General features: G+C 38.9%; 1 protein-coding gene across 1 annotated transcript; it reads left to right on the top strand.

The window, feature by feature from the left end:
* Positions 1-3,991: 3,991 nt before the first annotated feature.
* On the top strand, positions 3,992-16,257 carry qdpra (quinoid dihydropteridine reductase a). The gene is made up of 7 exons (XM_054793026.1): positions 3,992-4,171; positions 4,317-4,409; positions 6,534-6,630; positions 8,263-8,403; positions 10,492-10,600; positions 13,056-13,139; positions 15,850-16,257. The coding sequence occupies exons 1-7, from the start codon at positions 4,088-4,090 to the stop codon at positions 15,950-15,952; spliced, it is 711 nt and encodes a 236-aa protein (XP_054649001.1). The 5' UTR covers positions 3,992-4,087; the 3' UTR covers positions 15,953-16,257.
* Positions 16,258-22,149: the final 5,892 nt, after the last annotated feature.

Here is a 22,149-nt window from a genome sequence, read left to right as displayed (position 1 = left end):
TAGGTCAACAAACCAAATAAAATAAAATTGTAATTTTTTTTAAAAAATTAGGTTGGGGGAAAGGTTATATGGGAATAAAGTCACAATAGTACAAGAAGAAAATTTATAAGAAGAAAGTTGAAATAGTTGGAAATAAAAAAAATATATATAAACAGCAGCAGAAATGGAAAAACAAATGTAATTTTCTGAGAATAAAGTCAAAATATCAAGAGGAAAAATAATGTCATTTTAGTAACATAGAGTTTAAATATTAATATTCAATATTATGAATTCAAATAAAAAATATAAAATAAAATTTAAAAAACAAATAAAGTTCAAATTTTGGGGAAATGGGAATAAAGTCAAAATATTATGGGAATAAAGTCATAATATTAAATATTCAAATGATAAATTATATAATATTAAATTATTCAAGAAGTTGAAATATATGGAAAATTAGAAAAGACAACAGCAAAAATGGGAGTAAAAGTTGATATTAATAATAGGCTTTCTTTCACCTATATCACACAGCTGAGATGCGCTATTTTTCTTGAACTATATACAGTATAACTTCTTAGCATATCTACATATGCTGTTTTACAAATTATGAAAGTGGCCCTTGCATCCTTTCAATTTTCGATTTGTTGGCCCTCGATGGAAAAGGTTTGGATACCCCATACATACAACATAAACAACACACCAAAACAGTATATAACACTTCCTGGTTATGTTACATAGTCACTTGTTGCTCGGCAGATTTGGTGGAAAAAATTATCTGCGCACTTTAAATGTCCAAAGTGCGGCCCCTGGCGCCATTTTACCTGCCCTAGGCACTATTTATACAGTAAGTTTGTCACGCCCCCTGGGCTGCTTGAATGACAAATTAGGGTCTGGCAGCACCCCCTTGTGGACAGAGTCCTCTGTATTGTGTTACGCCTACTGTAAACACACTTACAATAATAGAAAGATGTGTTTGTGGTGATGGTCGAGCCTGCAGGACATACAGTAAACACAAAGTCGACGTGTTGTCATCTGAAGTGAAAGCAATACGCATTTGTGTTGTAACTATGCAAGATGACACAAAGCAGGAATGTATTTTGTCACATCAGTGTGTGTGTGTCATATACAGTACAGTCCAGCCTGGATACAATGGTGTGTATTATTCATGAGAAGCAGGCTTGTCGCGTTGACACAGCACGGAAAGTAACAACAACTCTGCTGTGTCATCAGCAAGCATTGTGAGCACCGGCCGAATGCAAATGATCCAATACAATCCAACTTTGTTTTAAAAGCACCTTGAAACAACAGCATAGAACCCAAGTGCTGTGCAGGGAAGTGACGCATATAAAACATTTGAAAAAATTGATGCAAACATAGAAAAAGCACACGGGAGCTCGACAGTAAAATGCATTAAAATGAATAATGCCTCACAAGGTGTTGAACGCCAAGGAAAATCGATGTATCTAGAAAAGAGATCTTTCCAAAGTTGAATTAAATAGATGGCTCTAAAAAACAAGCCAAACAATTATCGACTTGATTTTATTTTATTTATTTTCATTTTTTATTGAAATTAAACGTCCAGGCCACAAACTTTGCAAAGGAAAAAATTGCATAATTGACACAACTTTGCATGAATGTACAGACCCTTTCCAAAAAATTTGAATTTCATAGAAAAGTTGTTTAATTTCCATAATTCCATTCAAAAAGTTAAACTTTCATAGATTATAGATTCAGGGCCCACAATTTAAACGATTTCAAGTATTTATTTGTTTATTCTTACATAATTTGGGCTTCCAGCTCATTAAACCCACGAAAACAGGAATTCAAAAAATTAGAATACTGTGAAGAAATCAGCCCAAATTTTGCTGGGCATGAATGTTTTAAACTGAGTGTCACACACTAATCATCTACTAAACTCAAATCACCTGCACAGGCTTCCCCAGGTGTCATTAAATTGCTTCAGTTTGGTTCAATTGTCTCAGTTGGGTTCAATATGGGGAAGACTGCAGACATGACAACTGGCCAGAAGACCATCATTGATACCCTCCATAGGATGGGTAAGCCACAAAAGTTCATAGCTAAGGAGGCTGGTTGTTCACAGAGTGCTGTGTCCAAGCATATCAATGGAAAGTCTAGAGGAAGGGCAAAATGTGGCAGGAGAAGATGCACCAGCAAAAGAGATGACCGTGGGCTTCAGCGGATTATCAAACAGGGAAGATTCAAGAACCTGGCAGAAATCCAGAAAGAGTGGAATGAGGCGGGAGTCACAGCTTCAAAAACCACCACATTCAGACGCATCCGGGAGATGGGCTACAACTGTCGGGTTCCTCGGGTCAAGCCACTTCTGAACCTGAGCCAACGTAGGAAGCGTCTCCACTGGGCCAAGGAAAAGAAGGACTGGACTGTTGGCCAGTGGTCCAAGGTCCTCTTTTCCGATGAAAGTAAAGTGTGCTTTTCATTTGGGAATCAAGGTCCAAGGGTTTGGAGGAAGACGGTTGAGGAACAGAACCCAAGCTGCCTGAGGTCCAGTGTGAAATATCCACAGTCCGTCATGATTTGGGGTGCAATGTCCGGTGCAGGCGTTGGTAAACTCTGCTTTCTTAAATCCAAGGTCACCGCAACAGTCTACCAGAATGTTTTAGAGGACTTCATGAGTCCTTCTGCTGAGGATCTGTATGGAGATGCAGATTTCATCTTCCAGCAGGACCTGGCCCCTGCCCCCGCCAGAAGCACCAAAACCTGGTTTGATGCCCATGCCATCACAGTGCTTGACGGGCCAGCCAACTCACCGGACCTAAACCCCATTGAGAATCTATGGGGTGTTCTCAAGAGGAAAATGAGGGGCACCATACCCAACAACAAAGAGCTGAAAGCAAGCATCAAGGAAATCTGGGCTTCCATAACTCCCAGGCAATGCCACAGGCTGATTGCTTCAATGCCACGTCGCATCGAGGCAGTGATTAAGGCAAAGGGATTCCCAACCAAGTATTGAAGATTGACATATCGTTTTGAAAGTACCATATTTTGATTTATTTGATGTAATCCTAATTTCTTTCTTTTTTTTCCTGCAAAAACTGAGAAGTAAATGGTGATTTCTTCACAGTATTCTAATTTTTTGAATTCCTGTTTTCGTGGGTTTTATGAGCTGGAAGCCCAAATTATGTAAAAATAAACAAACACTTGAAATCGTTTAAATTGTGGGCCCTGAATCTATAATCTATGAAAGTTTAACTTTTTGAATGGAATTATAGAAATTAAACAACCTTTCCATGACATTCTAAGTTTTTGGAAAGGGTCTGTATATTATTTACTACTACTTTACAATGTTGCTTGTGATGTTGTAATTTTCCATCTGGCCTCCTCCTCACATGCAATTTATTTGAAATAATCTCATTCACTTGCGTATAAATCCCATGATTTGTTCACCATCATAACTTAGTCATAATGAGTCATGTTTCCTCGCCTTCCTCCTCACATCACATGCTTTGTTGTTTTTTTTTTTTTTCAATACATTTTAAAATCATACTGTATAACGTGTGAATTAATCACATTCATTTCCCTTATTTTCAAATGCAAATGTTGGCGTGTATGGACAGGTGACTGCAGAGTGACCCCGCCTCTCGCCCAAAATCGTCTGGTGCAGGCTCCAGCTAAAAAATGTAAAAATGGTCATTGCAATTTATTTTTTAAATAAAAACCTCACAATCTAAATCAAACACCCCTGGTTGCTTTAAATACTTAAACCGACGTGGGTTTTTCAATGCCGACTTTCACTTCTACCACTACTACTTTTTACAATGCTGGATTGTTACGGGGTACATCTGGTACTACTAATATATAAAAGGAAGTATTTAGAGCCATCACGATGATTACATTGTTCTGTATACCATCATTTTGTTTTCCGTTTTGTGTGGGCGTACTGTAATAGTAAAGCGGACTTTTTGAATGAAACTGGGGACTTTACAGTATGTTACTGAACGCACCATCAGTCCAGCTCCACCAACCTGTTGCTCTCCCGTGGGAGACGCCTCCTGCTACCGCCTTCACTCTTTAGCCTGCTACTGGTCCTGCCTCGGCTCACTCCCTGGCGGCTCGTCCCAGAAGAACCATGTGTGCTAACAAGGTGATTGTTTACGGCGGAAGAGGAGCGCTGGGCTCCAAGGTTGTCCAGCATTTCAAATCCAAAGGATGGGTGAGTGTACACATGCTAGCAGCAGGCTAAATGGGCTAGCTAGCTAGCTGGTCTTGTAATGGGTTCTGACCAACATACAGTACATGAATGACTTTAGAGTTTAAACAAAGGTTGAATTAAAGTATATTTTCTTTTAACTCACCAGTGGGTCGCGAACATCGACATGGCTGCCAACGAGGAGGCTAACGAGAACGTAATTGTCAAGTTGACAGACTCTTTCTGCGAGCAGGCTGGTCAGGTGAGTGATGGCAGCTTTGTGGTTACACGAAATAACCAGTTCTACAATCAAACTGGCGTAATTAAATTGTGTGTTTAAGCATAAAGACAACGCGCGGCTTGTTTGTGTACTGATGAGTGCGTTAGCTTTGTGGTGCTGCGTCCCCGTCTACTGCAGAGCGTTTATAATGTGCAAGTCATGAACGAGTCGTTCTAAACTCCCGTTTTGTTTTTTGTTTTTTACTGAATCGTAACTCACGGGCACTCGTCCCCTTTAACTTGTTCACTTACTCACCCCTGCTATCAAGAGGTAAATTTAACAAAGGAAACCAGTTAACATTGGCCAGCTGTTACTCTAACTGCATTTGTATGCCCCCCTGGAAAAAAAAGCAACAGATTTTGTCCTTGCCACAAATCAATTCTCCGTCCAAACGATTCACTCACTCAGCCTGCGAGTTTCACTGACTTGTGGGTGCTTGACAAACACACGAGTTTCACTGACTCCCGGGTTCACAAAGACTCCAGTTTTGCAGACTCATGAGTCTGAACAAGTCGAACGAGTTTCACTGATTCAAATTTCTGTGTGTGCTCTTTGTGTGTGTAACTCCAGTGAATCAAGTATCCAATTCACTTCATTGAGGGATTCATAAGAACTCAATTGAATAAAAGGAATCGAGTTTCCCATCACTTGCGAAAGACTCGAGTTTCCCTGACTTGCGGGTGCTCGACAGAGACTCGAGTTTCACTGACTCGCGGGTTGACGAAGACTCGAGTTTCGCCAACTCAGGGGTACTCGACAAAGACTTGAGTTCCACCAACTGATGGTTACTCGACAAGGTCTCACGTTTCACTGACTCACGGGTGCAAGACAAACACTCGAGTTTCACTGACTCAAACGTTGACAAAGACTTGAGTTTCATTGAGTCACTGGAGCTTGACGAACACTCGAGTTTCGCCAATTCACGGGTGCTCGACGAACAAACACTTGAGTTGTGCTGACTTATGGGTACTTTACGAAGACCCAGGTTTCACCGAATCACAGGTTGACGAAAACTTGAGGTTCACCAACTCACGGGTGCTCAACGAACACTCGAGTTTTACTGACTCAAGTTTGAAGCTTGTTGTACACGTGCAACTTTGTGCGCGTGCACTTTGTGCCGAGTGACTCCAGTGAATAGAGTACACGATTCACTTCAGTGAGTGACTCCTAAGTTTCCCTTTGCTAGTCTGCTGCTAGCTGCACCTGTTGTTCAAGTCACACGTGGAAATGTCAGGTTTTTTTCCTCGAGCAAAAACCTCTGATGATTTAAATCCAATTTATGGTTGCCGGTAGTGGCAAACGCGCAGCAACAGCGACACACTTTGGTTTTGTTCCGTGTACTTGCAGCATTTCTCTCATGCGCTTGTATTTGGGGTTTGTGTGTGTTTTTGGCATTTGCGACATTTAAAGGTTACAGTGCATTTTATACTGAAGTTGTACCCCAAAGCTGAATATCCCAAACTATTTGGGAGTACTGTTGTGTATTTAAAAGAGTTTTTCCATGGTTTTTCCATGGAGCCTTTCATTTTTTTCTTTTCAACGTGGCCCTAATTTTAATTTTATCGTGAGAATATGCCGCGGATCATTAAAACATGAGCTGCTGCCGCAAATATCCCCAGGTCTGCTTTAGGGGAATTTCAGTTTACACTCTGCTGTATATAAACATTGTGTTGCACACCACACACGCCCCGTGAGCTTGATACAAGGTGGTTTGGTGCCTTGCGCAAGGGCACCTGGTTTTTGAACACAGTATGTCTGGAACTAGAGCACTCGGATTCCAAAGTCCTTCCAGACTGAGCTACTGCGACCCCATATAAAAATGATATTAAAGGACAACACAGGTAGATACATTTTTGTTAACGGCCCATTTATGCTGATATCCATCTATTATACTACCCAAATATCAACACAAGCTGCCTGGTTAAGACGCTCTGTGACCGCAGACATCAGCTGATGAGGCTAATCGTCTCTTTATCACTGAAGCGCATGATGTGCTGCTCCAATGTCTGATTTTCTAAGACATAAAATGCTGCATTTGCTCACTGTTGTTGAGATTTTACTACTAATACCACTTTGTGATGTACTGATTAACAAGGCTTCTCGCAGGTCACAGCAGACATGGCCCAGGTGCTCGGGGAGCAGAAGGTGGACGCCATTCTGTGCGTGGCGGGCGGATGGGCAGGAGGAAACTGCAGTTCTAAAGGTTGGAGCCCAAGTTTGTGTTAACCCCCCAATATTTCATGTTGTGGTCATAGACAGTAATTAGTAACATTCGTAGTCTTGAATACAAGTGACTATCCAACGGTGTCCCATGCCAAAGAAATAGGAAATAATGGAAATAATCTTTTCCAGGGTCAAACTGCTACCATCATAAATGTACAGACAGTCATTAAAGTAATGTGTTAACATTCTTAACTGCGTTACAAGTGTAAAAAGAAGCTAACCACCGTAAAACATGAAAATGGTACACCTTATGTTTGATGGCAGGTGAGTACGGTGGTGCTGGTGTCTCACTGCTGTCGTAAAAATGTCAAAGAAAAAGCAAAACACTACTATGGAACAGTGCTGCGAATGGTGCGCTAGCAGAGTGTGTAAAATTTGTTACATATGTACAATCTAATAAGACGGGGTTGTCCAAAGTCAGGACCGGGGCTCATTTGCAGCCCACAGCTTTTTTTTTTTGTTGTTGTTGGCCTACTACTTTTTTTTTTTTTTTTTTTTTTTTTTTTTTTAAATAACGTTAACGACGGCCTGCATCAAAACATGTTAACAAAATTGGAAATTAAACAACTCAACTCAACTCAAGAACAAAAAAAAAAGTAGCAGTCTGTTATGTCCAGTTAAAATTCCCGTTGACTGACTATAAAAAAACACATTAGCCAGGAATATTTTTTTATTCATTTATTTTTTTTATTTGTAGATTGGAAAACTTTTTAAAAGTAATTAAAAGTTTGACTTTATCCCCCCAAAAATAACAGAAAAAAACGATTGGCCAATAACATTTTCATTATCATCATTATTATTTATTTGGATAACCAAGAAATGTATTAATTAATTAAAATTCTAAAGAAATAATAATTGAGAAAAATGTATTGCCCTTTGTATGTAGCCAACTGTACTGAAGTATATTTTATTTATTTATTTAAATAAATATATTCATATTTATCTTAGCATAGCTTGACCTACATTGGATGATTTTAGCGTGTTTTCAGAAATTCAAATCTGAAGAATATCAAAGTACAGCGTTCCCTCCTTTATCGTGGGGGATAGGTTCCCAAAATAGCCCGCAATAAATGTAATCTGCGAAGTAGCCAAGAAATTATAAAGTCACTTATGTGTATTTTTCTCCTGCGACTGTGCCTTTTCCTCCTGGCGCCGTTCCGCTTTACTGTAGCATTTTTGTATATTGTTAAAACATATTGCTGCAGTCCTCCTCCTTCGAACCGAAGATTCATTCACAAGCTAGCAAGCAAGCTAGCGATGACACAGGAGATACACGGGGCGACATGAAGGAGAGTGATTGATTGACAATGGTCTACAGCCAATCAGGATGCAGAAAACAATGGGCGGTGCAGACACACAAGCTAGGGAAGAGAGACACTCAACTTCCCACAGTGCAATTCTTCTTAAAGAGCCAGGCTCGGTCTGTAATGGCGTAAGAAAAATAAAGAAGCACGAAAAAATTCAGCGAATACGCGAAAGGTCAACCGCAATAGAGCGAGGGAACACTGTTTTTTTTTTTTTTTTCCGTGTGGAAAAAGTGTGAGCACCCCTGTAATAAGATATATCCAGTATAAAAAATCTCTAAAAAGTTGACTTGTGTCTTTTCTCTTAGATTTATACAAAAACACAGATCTGATGTGGAAACAAAGCGTATGGACTTCCACCATCTCCACCCACCTGGCAGCGCTGCACCTGAAACCTGGGGGTCTGTTGACTTTGGCAGGGGCCAAAGCCGCTCTGTCAGGGACCGGAGGTGAGACATTTGTTTACCGTCCTCGTCATCCGCATGGCTTGTCGTCATGGTAACAGACATTGATCTATTGAGGTCCGTTGGGGGGGTGGTGAGTGAGTGTTTGTTGTCTAGCTTGTCAATACAGATTATGTGTGTAATAGAAAGCGCCACAGGGTATCATTGAGGGAATCAACGCTTTTATCAGAGGCTCACAACAGCGAGGGCAAGATGTGTCAATAAAATGGATCCAAGCCACAAACCGAGACGAAGAATTGCGAAAGGATTCTCTGGCAGCGCTGTGTGAGTGGGCCCCTCATAAGCACAAAGTCGATGCTTTGATCTTCCTGTTTGTCCGTCAGCTGCTCCTTTTGACCTCGCCACGAACTTCTTCTTCAGCACGGGCCAAATGAGGCCAAGTAAATATTCAAAAAGTAGCTCACTGGCGTTCACTCTGTGAAAGTCCAAATTTGACAATTATATCAACTGTGATACAAAATATGAGGGTCGCATGCAGAAAGATTAATGGATGCAGGGGGGCCACTAATACTTTTTGGACATTAAAGATGCTAAAATGTAGGTCAATATATGCTAAGCCATCTGAACAAAACAGCCACAATATATCTTGCTAATTATTCAATTTTTTTTTAGAGCCAGTTAAGAAAAAAAGAAAAACAAATTGCCCCTGGGACACACTTTTGACACTCCTACATGATTACAGTAATCCCTCGTTTATCGTGGTTAATTGGTTCCACGTGATGAGTGAATTTCCGCAAAGTAGGATTCCTTATTTATAAATAGAATGTATTTGGAGTTGTGGCATAGAAAACCTGTTTACAGCCTTTTAAACATGTTTTTTAACATTATTAGAGCTCTCTAGACTTAACATAACAGCCCTATAGTCACCTTTACACTCCTATTACCCAATATAGTAGACATAATAAGAGTAAATGAGACATAAACATGACATAATAGACACACGCGTTCACATTGGGGGACACCCTTGTTCTTTTTTTTTGTTGTTGTTTTTTTTAAACTTCCTGTTCTGCACAGTACTTCCTGTGGTAGCTATTATCTCAATGTAATACATGTAAAACACTTGAAAATGCTCAATTTAGGGAAAAAAAATACATAAGAGTGGCTTAAATATGCATATTTGTTTACTAATATTAGTTTGTATTCAACCACGAAACAACAATGATTGATTAAACAATATATTTTAGAAAAATCGTGAGAGTGATGCCGCGAAAGTGGAAGCGTGGGATAACTATTTTACAAATATTGTTAAAATCTCTCTACTTACCATTGGCATTAAAAAATGAATCTGTCCACATTTGCTGGCTGTCAAGTACATGCCAAGGCAACATGTGGTGCTCTCAGGCCTAGCCATTTTAGCCAATCAGAAGCTTGAATAAATATACAAAAATACATATTGCATATATCCAAGTGTACTGGCTATATACAATATGTATGTACTGCCAAGTCAATAAATATAAATGTGTTAATATAATAAAGTGAGTTATTGGTTGATGTGGCACCGGTTTCAAGGATTCTATTCGCAAAAGTTTAACAAATATGTGTTTGTGCTGTCATGTGACCAAAGTCCATCTTATGTTGAGGGGCCATTACAACCCCCTTATCCCGTTATTTATGCGTTGGACACGGTTATTGACAGACTATGCTTCAAAAACAAACAAGGCAATTAGATCCACCACGGATGGTGCACAGGGATCAAACCTGTGGCTAATGTACTCCCGGACGCCTGTATCTGCAGGCTAGCCTCAGGTCAGATTGCCACCTCTTGCTTTACGTTTGACTCGCTCAGCTCTTGTAAGGAACCCAAACTTGAAAGAGAACTCCCCTTCTTCCCATTGGCTCAATCTCTTATTAGCGTGTCATGAGACGGCACCGGGCGGAATTCTTAGGATTCTTTGGAAAGCTTTTTGAACAATGGGGCGGTACTTACTGGATCCAGATGCTGAAGCTGCAAAGTTCCGTGAGGCTAATCACAGCTGGGGTGTCATTGAAACACAGTATGTCAAATGAACATTGGAAAAAGGCGCTAAGTGAGCTTTTTTTCTTCCTCCTGGTGTTTTCTTCATTTACCCTCAGGCATGGTAGGTTACGGGATGGCCAAGGCCGCCGTGCACCAGCTGTGTCAGAGTCTGGCCGCCAAAAACAGCGGGATGCCTTCAGGTGCCACTGCGGTAGCCATCTTGCCGTAAGTGCTCAAGCCTACATTTCCCTTCCTGCACCCCTGCAAAACACGCACAAAAGCGCTCAGTTTGTCTTGAGAACTTTTCATTTCAAAGACACATGCAACATGTTTACTGAACTGCTGAACATAACGGGCATTTATTGGAGGAAATGCCAACCAAGTCAGGGTGTAACGTACCAAACCGAACCGTGTCCATGACTCATATCTTTTTTTTTTTTTTTTTTTTTTTTGCTGTGGGGGGAAAAAATATTTGAGGTGAGTCTATTTGTCTATTTTAGAGTGGGTGGGTTGTGGCAACACCCACAGCAGGTCCCGCTGCTCGTTGAGAAGAGCAATACGTTCTTTTATGTTAGAGCACAGGTGTCCAACTCAATTTATGTGGCAAACTACTTTATGTGGCACGCAAAATTCTGGAAATAATGCACGTCAATAAGGCACTTATTTTATTTTATTATTTTAATATTATTTTAAAATAATAATTCATTTTATTATTATTATACATTTTATTTTTTAAACTAAAAAATTATGTTTATATAAATGTTTTATTTATTTTTATATTGTTAAAAAAATTTATATTTATTTTCTTAATTAAATATTATACTAAGTGAAACAATATATTGTTAAAAAATATTTTATATTTATTTTCTTACTTAATTAAATATTATACTAAGTAAAACAATATTTATATTGTTAAAATATATTTTATATTTATTTTTTTACTTAATTAAATATTATACTAAGTAAAACAATATTTGTATTCTTATGTTATGATATTTTATATTTTTTTACTATTTAAATATTATATTATAAGTAAAATTATAATTAAAAAATTATTTTCAATTTTTTTATCAAAAGGACACTTAATCTTTTTTGCTAAACGTATTTGTTGTCAGTTTTGACAGAAAAGTTCTAATTTGTTGTCAAACCCAATTAAATGTTTTTAAAATTATTTATTATTAAATCATTTATATAAAAATGAATTATTATTAATAAAATTATTATTATTATTGGAATTTTACAATTGTTGTATCGTCAAATTTGCGCTTGGCACCTTGACTTTTTTCAATGTAAGTATATTGGGAAACCAATACAAAGGGGAAATGATAATAATCACAAGTATCACGATATCATGAGGTGATTATACATGAATACGGTTTCACAGTTAGAGGTGGCCCTCTGAGGGTAACTATAACTGAGATGTGTCCTACGGTGAAAATGAGTGTACATCAAAATGAGTGTACATCTCCAAATGTGTGTATGAGGAATGTTCAGAAGCAGAGTTGTGATGCCATTCCTACTGAATGGCATTGGAAAGACAAGCTACATACACCCACAGTGTATATGAGCTAGGGTAAACAATTCATCTAAAAAAATAAAGGTTGCTCTACAACAGCGGTTCTCGACTGGTTTCAGATGTAAATTTCCTTACATTGATAGGCTCGCCCTTTAACCTCTTATGTATCTTTTGCTATTTGATATTTACATGTAATTATACTTATTACATATTATATTTATATTATTATATATTTTTTATTATAATGTACTGTATATATTTATTAGGCTTTTTTATTTTAAATTCATGTAGCCCTAAATGCACTTTGCAATGCACTTTGTACTGTAAGCATTTATTGTATTTTATTTTATTTTTTTTTAGATATTGCTTCTGATAAAGTGGGTCATGACTTATGACTGGCCGTCCAAATGTATCGGTGCCGAGCCACCACAAATAAATGACTGCATGGGAAACACTGCACTAATGAGACGTGTGGCACATATTTTGTAGTTTTAGCTGCCTATTGTGTGTCAGTTCAAGTCAGTGTGTACCTTACGTAGATAACGTCCCTTCTGCCTCATGCACGTAGCTCTAATTATAGCATGTTACTGTTTATTTATGTCATGGAAAATGTTTTGTCTGTTTCAGGCAATAAGGATAGATAATCAGCAGACAATACCAATGAATAAGATCACTGCTTACTGTATGCACATGATCTGTTGCGGTTCTGTTTTTTGCACAATCATCATGACAGTCTAGAATCTTCTTTCATTTTTTTTCTCCGGTGCCTTATCTTTGGTTGTTCCACCAGCAACAGCATTGGCAGGCTGGAGGGATGCTGCTGTCGCATCTGTTTTGTATTAGGCCAATGACTTGCATTTCTGCTGCCACACCAGCTTTGGGTCACATGACTGATGCTGCCTAGCCTCGTGAATTTGTGGCTTCTTTTGTTGGCAGCTTTAAAGTTCACCCACCTCGTGATGCTTGAATACTCTCACGGGGCACACTCGCACATTCTAATAAGTTGTGTCAAAAAATGGCGCGCACGCTGCTTGAGTTAAATAAATGTTGGTATTAAATGTGCTGTGTTTAAGAAATACCGCTCAAGCGATGCTTGTTATGCGTCACAGCCAGCTCGTCTTTGCCAGACGCTTCTGCTGATTGTCATCTGTCTCCTTTTAACAGCGTTACCTTGGATACGCCCATGAACAGGAAGTTCATGCCTGATGCCGACTTCGGCACGTGGACGCCGCTGGAGTACGTCGCAGAGTGAGTACATTCTTACTGTGTATGAATGGTAACATTTGCTCATCATTTGTATTCAGAGTTGCAATAGTAGCTTTACATCCTAAACTATAATATTTAGCTTCAGCATGAGCCTTCTGGATAATTTTGTTGTCAGGATAAGAACATTTTTATTGACCCCAGAGGGAAATTGGTATACAGTGATCCCTCATTTATCACATTTAATTGGTTCCAAACCTGACCATGGTAAGTGAAGTAGGATTCCTTATGTATAAATACAATATTTTATTAGTTAAAGCATAGAAAACCTGTTTACTACCTTCTAAATATGTGTTTTAACATTATTAGAGCCCCCTAGACTTTAACTCATTCAATCCCAGCCATTTTTCAAGAGACAACCCCTTCATTACCGGCCATTTTTGACTATTTTGACTGATCTTTCAAGGCACACAGATTATTGTGTTCTATGGCTATATAAACATGGAACCTACCAAAAGAAAGATTAGACTCCCGTCTTTTTACTCAGGAAAAAAAGTTTCTTTCTATCTTTTTCCGTTCTTTAGTAATCCGCAGTAGAACATATACTGTAGGTACGTTTCAGGAAAATATCAGTTCTCAACTAGAAAAAAGGAGAAAACCAGCTTTTTGTGAAAAGATACATTTCAAGCATAACTTTCCCTTTGACACCTTTTTTACTTTTGTGGCAACTCAAATATCTAAACAACTATACTAACATAAAAACGCAAAAAAGGTTGTTTTACATCAAAATAACAATTTATTTACAAGTCTAACACCATTAACTATTTACAATTTTCACATTTGTAAACGAACTGTGTGTGCGCGTGCATGGGTTAAAATTTCCCTACAATGCGTAGTCTTCTGCACGCTACAATCTTCCATGTTCTTCCACTTCCTCCTTGTTGTCATGTATGTTTTTTCCATTCAAATTCACATGCTGAGCTCCTATCAAATGCACTTCTGCCACCTTGTGGCCTTTTTTAAACTGCTCTAAAAGTGACTGACTGTGTGCCGTTGCGTCATCACCTCTTTTTGCTTCTCGCGCAAAAAAAAACAACTTAAAAGATATATAAATACGTCTTTGGGATCGGGCATTCGGGATTTTAAAAACGTATAAATACGTCTTTGGTATTGAGAGAGTTACATAAGACCACTACAGTATAGTCACCTTTACACTCCTACAGTATTACCCAATATAGTAGACATATTAGGAGAAAACAACACAGAAATAAGACTCATGCTCGTGTGTGTTGTTGCAAATGTGTTTTGGTGGCATGGACAGGAAGTGACATCGGGGATTCAGAGTAGAGTTTTAGCTTAGTCTAGCTTACAGTTGCAACACTACCTTGGGCATCTCTGTGTGGAGTTTGCATGTTCTCTCCGTGCGTGCGTGGGTTTCCTCCGGGTACTCCGGTTTCCTCCCACATTCCAAAAACATGCATGTTAGGTCAATTGCCGACTTTAAATTGTCGACAGATGTGAATGTGAGCGTGAATGGTTGTTCTTCTATATGTGCCCTGCGATTGGCTGGCAACCAGTCCAGGGTGTACCTTGCCCAAAGTCAGCTGGGATTGGCTCCAGCCTATCCCCGCAACCCTGATGAGGATAAGCTGCATAGAAAATGGATGGATGGATACTGACCTCTAGTGACCAGTGTAGTATACTACATATCATCACCTCTGAATGCCTTATGTGTATATTTTTTCATTTAGCCATTTTTATGCTTGAAAACTTTTTATTTCAGCAAAAATACATAAAATTTGCTTCAATGTGCATATTGTTGACTAATAATAGGCCCTATTCAACCATAAGACATTACTATTTTACCATAAAGACACAATGCAAAAGGAAAATAGGTTAAATAATTTCAAGGTTGTAGACAAGAAATCATCAAAAATAACAAATTGCTAAGGCAAAAATCATCATTTTAATGTGCATTAACTAATTAACGGTATAATAACTACAAAATATATACTGCACATAAATAACTTTAAGGTGCTAACAAGGTATACTAAATATTGCAAACAACTCTGTGTGATGCAGTGCAATTGTACAACCGTAATACTAAACATATTGTTGCATTCAGGACCTGGAAGTTTGTGAAATCGTCAATAAAAAATGTTGGCGTCACATGAAACAATGAGATAAGTACATTTCGAGAATGTTCCATGGCAAATGACATGTTATTTCAGACAAATGTGATGAATGAAACCCAATTTGTGCGTCAGTAAATATGTATTGTAATTGTGCCAGTGCACGGCCTGCGCTTCAGACACAACAGATTAGATTAGACCAGCGTCTGCCGCTGAGGGGACACAAATAGAAACCGCATCTGCATGGCGGGAAATGAAAGGCGACGACTATCGTTTCATCATTGTCCTTTTTATTACCGCTCTGACCTTGACACGTGACGGATGTTTGTCGTAGAAGCGGCAGCGTCGATGGGGCGGAAAAAAACAAGCTGATGTCGTTTGTCAGGAAAAGACGGCAATAATCGACGCCATCAATACTCAAGACGCTTTTTGCCCGGGAATGGTTTGGGGCGTGGCCTGCATCTGCCAGGGACCATTACTCTGTTAAATAACGGCATTATTCATTTTAATTACAGCGGACAAGCCACGTTTTGCTTCTTTTTACACTTGCATGACAGTGAGGTACCCCAAAGGTGCTGAAAAAGGGATCCGCCGTCTTTGAACTTTTCTTGTTGTCGCCGCAGAATGTTCTTCAAGTGGGCCTCGGGCACCGGCAGGCCGGCGTCCGGAAGCCTGATACAGCTGCTCACCTCCGGAGGGGAAACCCAGGCCACGGCCGCGCCGTAAAGCAACCCGGGGCAGCGGCGCCATGGCGACAAGAGCCGCAGGAGGGGGGCGGAAGATAAGGATGGAGAGGTGATAGAGACAAAGGGGCTCGGCAGGTGGTCAGGTGATAGAGAGGTGGGGGAAAAATAAAAGAGAAGGGATGTGAGTGTTACATGAAGGATAACACCGCCATCTAGCTGTGGACGGTATAATTGCAACACAAGAAATGGATTCGCGTGCTGTGACGTCATTGTCTTTGTCCATAACATGACAAAAATAAAATTACTGATGTGATGTTGAAAATTGAGTTGTATTGTAATTATAAATACTCCCATGGACCACTACATTAGGTACCACATCTAATGGGTTTCAATGAAGAATTCTACATTTACAAAAATAGTAAAGCTCACTTAGACGGGTGAATTGAACAATGTGCCTGTTATGGTGGTAGCAGCCTTCTATTTGAATAGGTCGTTAAATGTGTACCTCTCAAAATTCAGCATTATTTGGAAAGGCAGAATGTTTTTATACACATTTTATTGATGCACCAGTAAGTTGGTTTGTGTGTGTGTGTTTCGGTTTATTTACAGCAAAAGTGGCCCAGGGCAATTTGTGTCCCACGGCTGTCTTTTTTTTTTTTTTTTTTTTTTTGTTATTGGAAAAAACCCCATAAAAAATGGGAAATCAGCAGTAATTTTACAAGAATATAGCCAAAAAAAGTTGCAATCTAACAAGAAAAAGTTGTCATTTTACAAGAATAACGGAATATTTTGAGGAAAAATAACATCATTTAAAGAGCTTCAAGTTCAAATATTAGCGAAAAAGTAAATTTGTTAAGAGTCGTAATGTGAGAAACAAACAAAACAAAGGTGTCATTTTTGGAAATTTAGGTTGCGGAAAAAGTTATAATATTGCGGGAATAAAGTCATAATTACAAGAAGAACATTTACAAGAAAAAAGTTTTTAAATGGTTTGAAAATTTGGTTTGAAAAAAAAAACAACAGCAGAAATGGGGACAAACCCAGCTGTAATTTAGAAGAATGTAATGTAGAATAAAGTTTAGGAGAATAAACTCCTAAGGAAAAGTAATGTCATTTTTAGTAACACTTATTTTGTTATATGTTATATTTAAAAAGGCATAATTTTATGAGAAACAAACAAAACAAAATTAAGTCATTTTTGGAAAAGTAGGTCGGCGTGCAAGTTCGGGGAGTTCTACAGTAATATGGGAAGCGAGTCAAAATATGGGAACAAGGTCATACAAGAGAATTTACAAAGATTATTTAAGAGGAAAGTTCAAATATTTGGGAAAAACAGCGAAAATGGGGGAGAAAGGTAAAAAGAGCAAAGTTGATACTAATAATAGGCTTTTCCACCTATATGCATCCTTTCATTTTTTTGCGCTGTGGCCCTCATTGGAGAAAGTTTGGACACCCCTGGCGTACGTGGGGAAAGGTCCCGAAGCCTAGCATGCAGTTTATCCACTAGATGTCCACTAGATGGCAGTATTTAACAAGCACCTTATTCGTCCTCCACTAAAGAGTAAGCGCATGCATGCACTACCATGTGTGCTGGGTATAAAAATAATTTACAGAGTGCTCCTTCCTTCAGATCGTCCCCCACCCCCCGCCCCACACCTTGGTGAATGCAAATGCAAGCTGCATCTATTTGGAAAGTTGTATCGTGACCAATAGATGATTTCACGGCGCCAATAGATGATTTCTGTTTGCAGGCTGTTGTTGTCCAAGCAGCTCATATATTCAGCAGCAGCGTGGACGGGAATGCTCATAAATGCAGGGATGGTAGGCGGGGGGTTGGTGGCGGTGGCGGTCGGTACTGTTAAACTCTGCTGTTCCTCGTAGCGGGCCAATGGCTGCCGTGGGAGCGCGTGGCTGTCGACAAGCACGTTGTAATAAATCACCCTGCTGAGGATTAATAGGACGGACTAAAGCGGCCTGGCTCCATGGCGCGGATAGGTATTTTTTTCTCATTCATAACATACACAGTGCGTGAGCGTCAGAGGGCCTCAGGGAGTCCGTGCATGCGTGCGTGCATGCATGCATGGCCTCCCATGATGCCTTGCTGCACCGTGGGGATGGAGGGAGTCCCTTAAAGGCGTCAAAGAGTCGTGACAAATTGTTGATTGTCAAAGCTGCAGATAGCATCTGAAAGTTCAAGCTGTTGAGCTGAAACACCATCTCTTCCGGGATGCTAGTTGACCTCTGATTTGTTCAGATTCAGAAACAATTGAACTGGGACTAATGGAAATAATCTGTTACAGGGTCAAACCTTCACCAACATTCCATCTTTATTGAAAAATAAAGATATTTAATATTGTATGTATAGTAACTGTAATGTAATATTAACTAATGCAAATTAGAGTTTTAATATTTTGTATCATTTTAATGTTATTATATATATATATATAGTTATAATTATTACATTATATTAATTTATTTATTATACTATTAATTTATGCTCATTTTTACTTAAAAAATAATGGAAATAATCTGCTCCAAGGTCAATTAACTGTGTGTATTTTGTGTTGTACATATATTGACTGTAAGGCTTTGTAACTTTAACTTATTTTTACAAAAGAAATCATGGAAATAATCTGTTCCAGGGTCAAACTGTCACCTTTATTAAACTTTTAACTGTTATACTTTATTTTTTGATACAAATTTGAATTTTATTTATTTATAAAAATATATCTATATATTTTGTAGATATTTGTAATGTTTTTAAATGATTTTATAGTTATTATATTTTTATTTATTTTATTTATTAGATTATTATGCTATTTTTTTCATAAGACATGGAAATAATCTGTTCCTGGGTAAAACTTTCACCATTATAAGACCTTTTATATAAAATATATATAATTTTTATATATTTGTAATGTTTTCACATATTTATAACTATTATATTTTTTTCCTTTTACTATATTATTTATTTATACTCATTTTTTCATAATAAGTCATGGAAATAAATCTATTCCAGGGTCAAACTGTCACCATCATAATGATTTAAATAACATTTTAACTGATACTGATGATTAACTGTTATGTTTTGTAATTGATACAAGTTAGAATTTTTATTTATAAATTTGTTCGTTATTTTGATTTATACAGTATTTATGATATTTATTTATGATATTTATGTTATGATGATGTTATCATTTATTTACACACATTTTCAATAATCTGCTCCAAGGTCAAACTGTGTCCATCACAAACAATGTATGCAACATTTTAACCTTATTAACTGACATGTGAGTGTAAAAATAAGTTAACCGCCTTCCTGAGATCCCAGCTTGTCGGACAGTTGCTTTCAACACAACAGGGTGGCACAAGTGAGCCGTTGAACTTTCCCGCCTCTGCTTATGGCTCTGACATTATTGCCGGATTCTCTGTTCTGCTGTAGCTGACAATGAAATGCTAAAACATGGTGCTATATTGTAACCTCAAAAAAAAACCACTCACTGAACACCATGTGACCTTCTCTGTGTTAAATTGAGGTAAATTGAAAGTCCTGAGGGTCAAGCCAGCTCGTGACCCCTGCAGTAAACACCTCCTTTCCTTTTTTACCACTTTGTCTTCTCATCCCAAGTAAAAAAAAAACACAAAAAAATGCACAAATTCAGAATGCAATGTTGAACACGAGGCATTGCTCTGTGTACAATCAGTCATGCTTGTTTTCATTCAGACGCTTGTCTCCGCACAGGTCGTACGCGAGAGCACGTAAGAGATTGCGTTTCACACTTAGCGTTATTGGCGGCCGGGTCCGGGCTATCCAGCTCGGACGGGCCCGGTGATTCATTGTTCACGGCCACCAGAAGAGCGGCCCGTCCGCGTGGAGGCCCCCCAGAGGTGAATTTGTTGATTAAAGCCCCGCTCGCTTCCTCACAGCAGACGTGTGTGTGTGTGTGTGTGTGTGTGTGTGTGGTGGGGGGATGCATGTGTAAATAAAACGTGGTTGGTGGTGGGTGCACTGTTATTCCAAAGCATGCATTGTTCCTATAGTTTATGTGCAGTTGGTGAAAAAGTGGTAATGGTAACAGTATAATTTAAATAAAAATTATTATTAAAATATAAAATTAATTAAAAATACATATTTATATCATTAAACATATGTCAATTGTTAATGTACAGTGGACACCATTTGTTGTGGTTGAAAACAAGAAAACCTTTTTTCCATAAGAAATAATGCATTTAATCTGTTCCAGGGTCAAACTGTGGCCACCATAAAACCTTTGTTAACAGTACTGGCGTTTTTTAAATGTATTTTTACATTCCAAGCCATCATGCGAGTGTAAACAAATATGTTTACTGTATGATAAAATCTAAAATAAAGTGAAGCTACTCATCCTTTGAAGTGGGAGTGGGAACGGGATACGTTTTGTTAGCAAGCTTCCCTTGTCGTTGTCATTTTGTTAGTCATTAGCATAGCGGGCTTTCTGCTACAAGATATGCCTGTGCTGCCCGTAAGGGCCATTTCCTGTTCTGTGGTTATCGTCACACTTTGCCCTCATTGTGTTACACTGGTAACCTTGTGGCTTTGTCAGTGCAATTCTTTGCTCTTTTTGCAGAAATAATGAAGAAGATGTGAAGAAACCGCAAAGAGCCTGCAAAGCGGCATGGCATCTGTAATGCTCAAGTATAAAACATCAGAAATATGTTTAATATTAGTAGAAAAATAAGTTTGTACTGTACTAGCAACATGCAAAAAAGCAAAATGCTCAGTTAATCATGACGTCACGCATGAAGACGCCAGTGTTTTGTTTGACTTTTGAGGCAGAAGGTGCTGGTTGAGGTCCTCACTATGCAATGCAAAGTCATAAAAGTTTGACTCCCTGCACAGTGGTGACCTATACTAGTTCTTTTGTGCCAGATGAATGCATGTTTTGTGTGTGTGTGTGTGTGTGTGTGTGATGAGGAGGTCCCCATGTGGAAGCCATCGAGGTGCGCGTGGAAGGTGCGTCCAGATGGTAGTGCTTAGCCCTTGGCTGCCCGCGTGAAACCCGACCCGCAGGGGAGGACCTCTCCGCCTCCCAAGGACCAGACGCCACATGTGTTGCGTGAGAGTAAGTCACCCAAAACCCAGGAACCGCCTCTCGGTTTCCTGGCATCTTGTTCTCATCGCCGTCTTCTCCTTTCTCTCTTTCTCTCTCTTTTTTTTTTGTTTTTTTTGCTTGTTGTTGTTGGCCGAAGATGTAAAACAACAGCGAGTGAGAGTGGATGAAAGTGGAGCAATTCCAAGATGGGATCATGGTGTTGTTATTAAGAGACAACCTTTGGCACGTTGTTGGTGCACAGCCATTGTTACGTCTTTTAGAACAAATGCCATCCAGTAGTCGGATGTATTGCATCGCTACAGCCTTCCTTCTTAACACGCGGCATCTGTAAAGCTGACCTTTATGGTGGCGTTGGAAGAGAAACCACTTGAAAAGAACTTTCATGATTACCGTATTGGCGGAAATAGTAATAATAATCACCAGGTTTGGTCGACCGCTTAACACAACAGAGTATTAGGGCCACATGAAGAAAAAAATTGGAGATTTCAAGAATAAAGTCGTACATTTCTGAGAAAAAAAGTCGTAATATTATGAGAATAAAGCTGTGAATTTACGTGAATAAACGCACAATGTAAATCTGACGTTTACGGTGGATTTTTAAAATAAACTTCAAAAAAGGTAGAAGAAGTGCGACATCTGCAGAACTTCCATGAATACTGTCTTTGCTGGAATAGATGCTGGGCCCCAATTAATCATCAGCTGCTGTTGTCCGCTTGAGTAAACGCCTCGCCTCAAATAAGCACTTTTTTTTAAAACTAGTTAGTGCCACTAGGTAGTCGTAATTAACCTTCACCATGACTCATATCCACCATGTGTCGCTCTAGAGCTTGTGCAAACAACACACAACACCTGCAGGGCACACATGGCATCTTTATGGTGGATTTTTAAGGTAAACCGTTCAAAAAAAGGTACAAGTGCGACGTCTGGAGAACTTCCATGATTAAGATAGTTTCTCAAATAGACGCTGGGACCCGTTAATCTCCAGGTGTGTCATCCGCTTGAATACATTCTTTCAAATACACCTTTTTTTTTTACTAGATGGTGCCACTAGGTAGTTGTAATTAACCTTTTATCAGGACTTGCACCACCATGTGTCGCTCTAGAGCTTGTAAAAACAACACACGATGCCTTCATAACACACATG

The sequence above is a fragment of the Dunckerocampus dactyliophorus genome, chromosome 11 (genome assembly GCF_027744805.1).
Source record: "Dunckerocampus dactyliophorus isolate RoL2022-P2 chromosome 11, RoL_Ddac_1.1, whole genome shotgun sequence".
In the NCBI taxonomy this organism is placed as follows: domain Eukaryota; kingdom Metazoa; phylum Chordata; class Actinopteri; order Syngnathiformes; family Syngnathidae; genus Dunckerocampus; species Dunckerocampus dactyliophorus.
The sequence above is the reverse complement of the archived record's forward strand: the minus strand, read 5'-3'. Positions and strand labels throughout refer to the sequence as shown.

Bases quoted from the DNA above. Each gene is read 5' to 3' on its own strand.
- qdpra (XM_054793026.1), top strand. From the start codon at position 4,088: ATGTGTGCTAACAAGGTGATTGTTTACGGCGGAAGAGGAGCGCTGGGC. The intron at 10,601-13,055 runs GTAAGTGCTCAA...TCCTTTTAACAG, and splicing joins ACTGCGGTAGCCATCTTGCC to CGTTACCTTGGATACGCCCA. The intron at 13,140-15,849 runs GTGAGTACATTC...TTGTCGCCGCAG, and splicing joins CCGCTGGAGTACGTCGCAGA to AATGTTCTTCAAGTGGGCCT.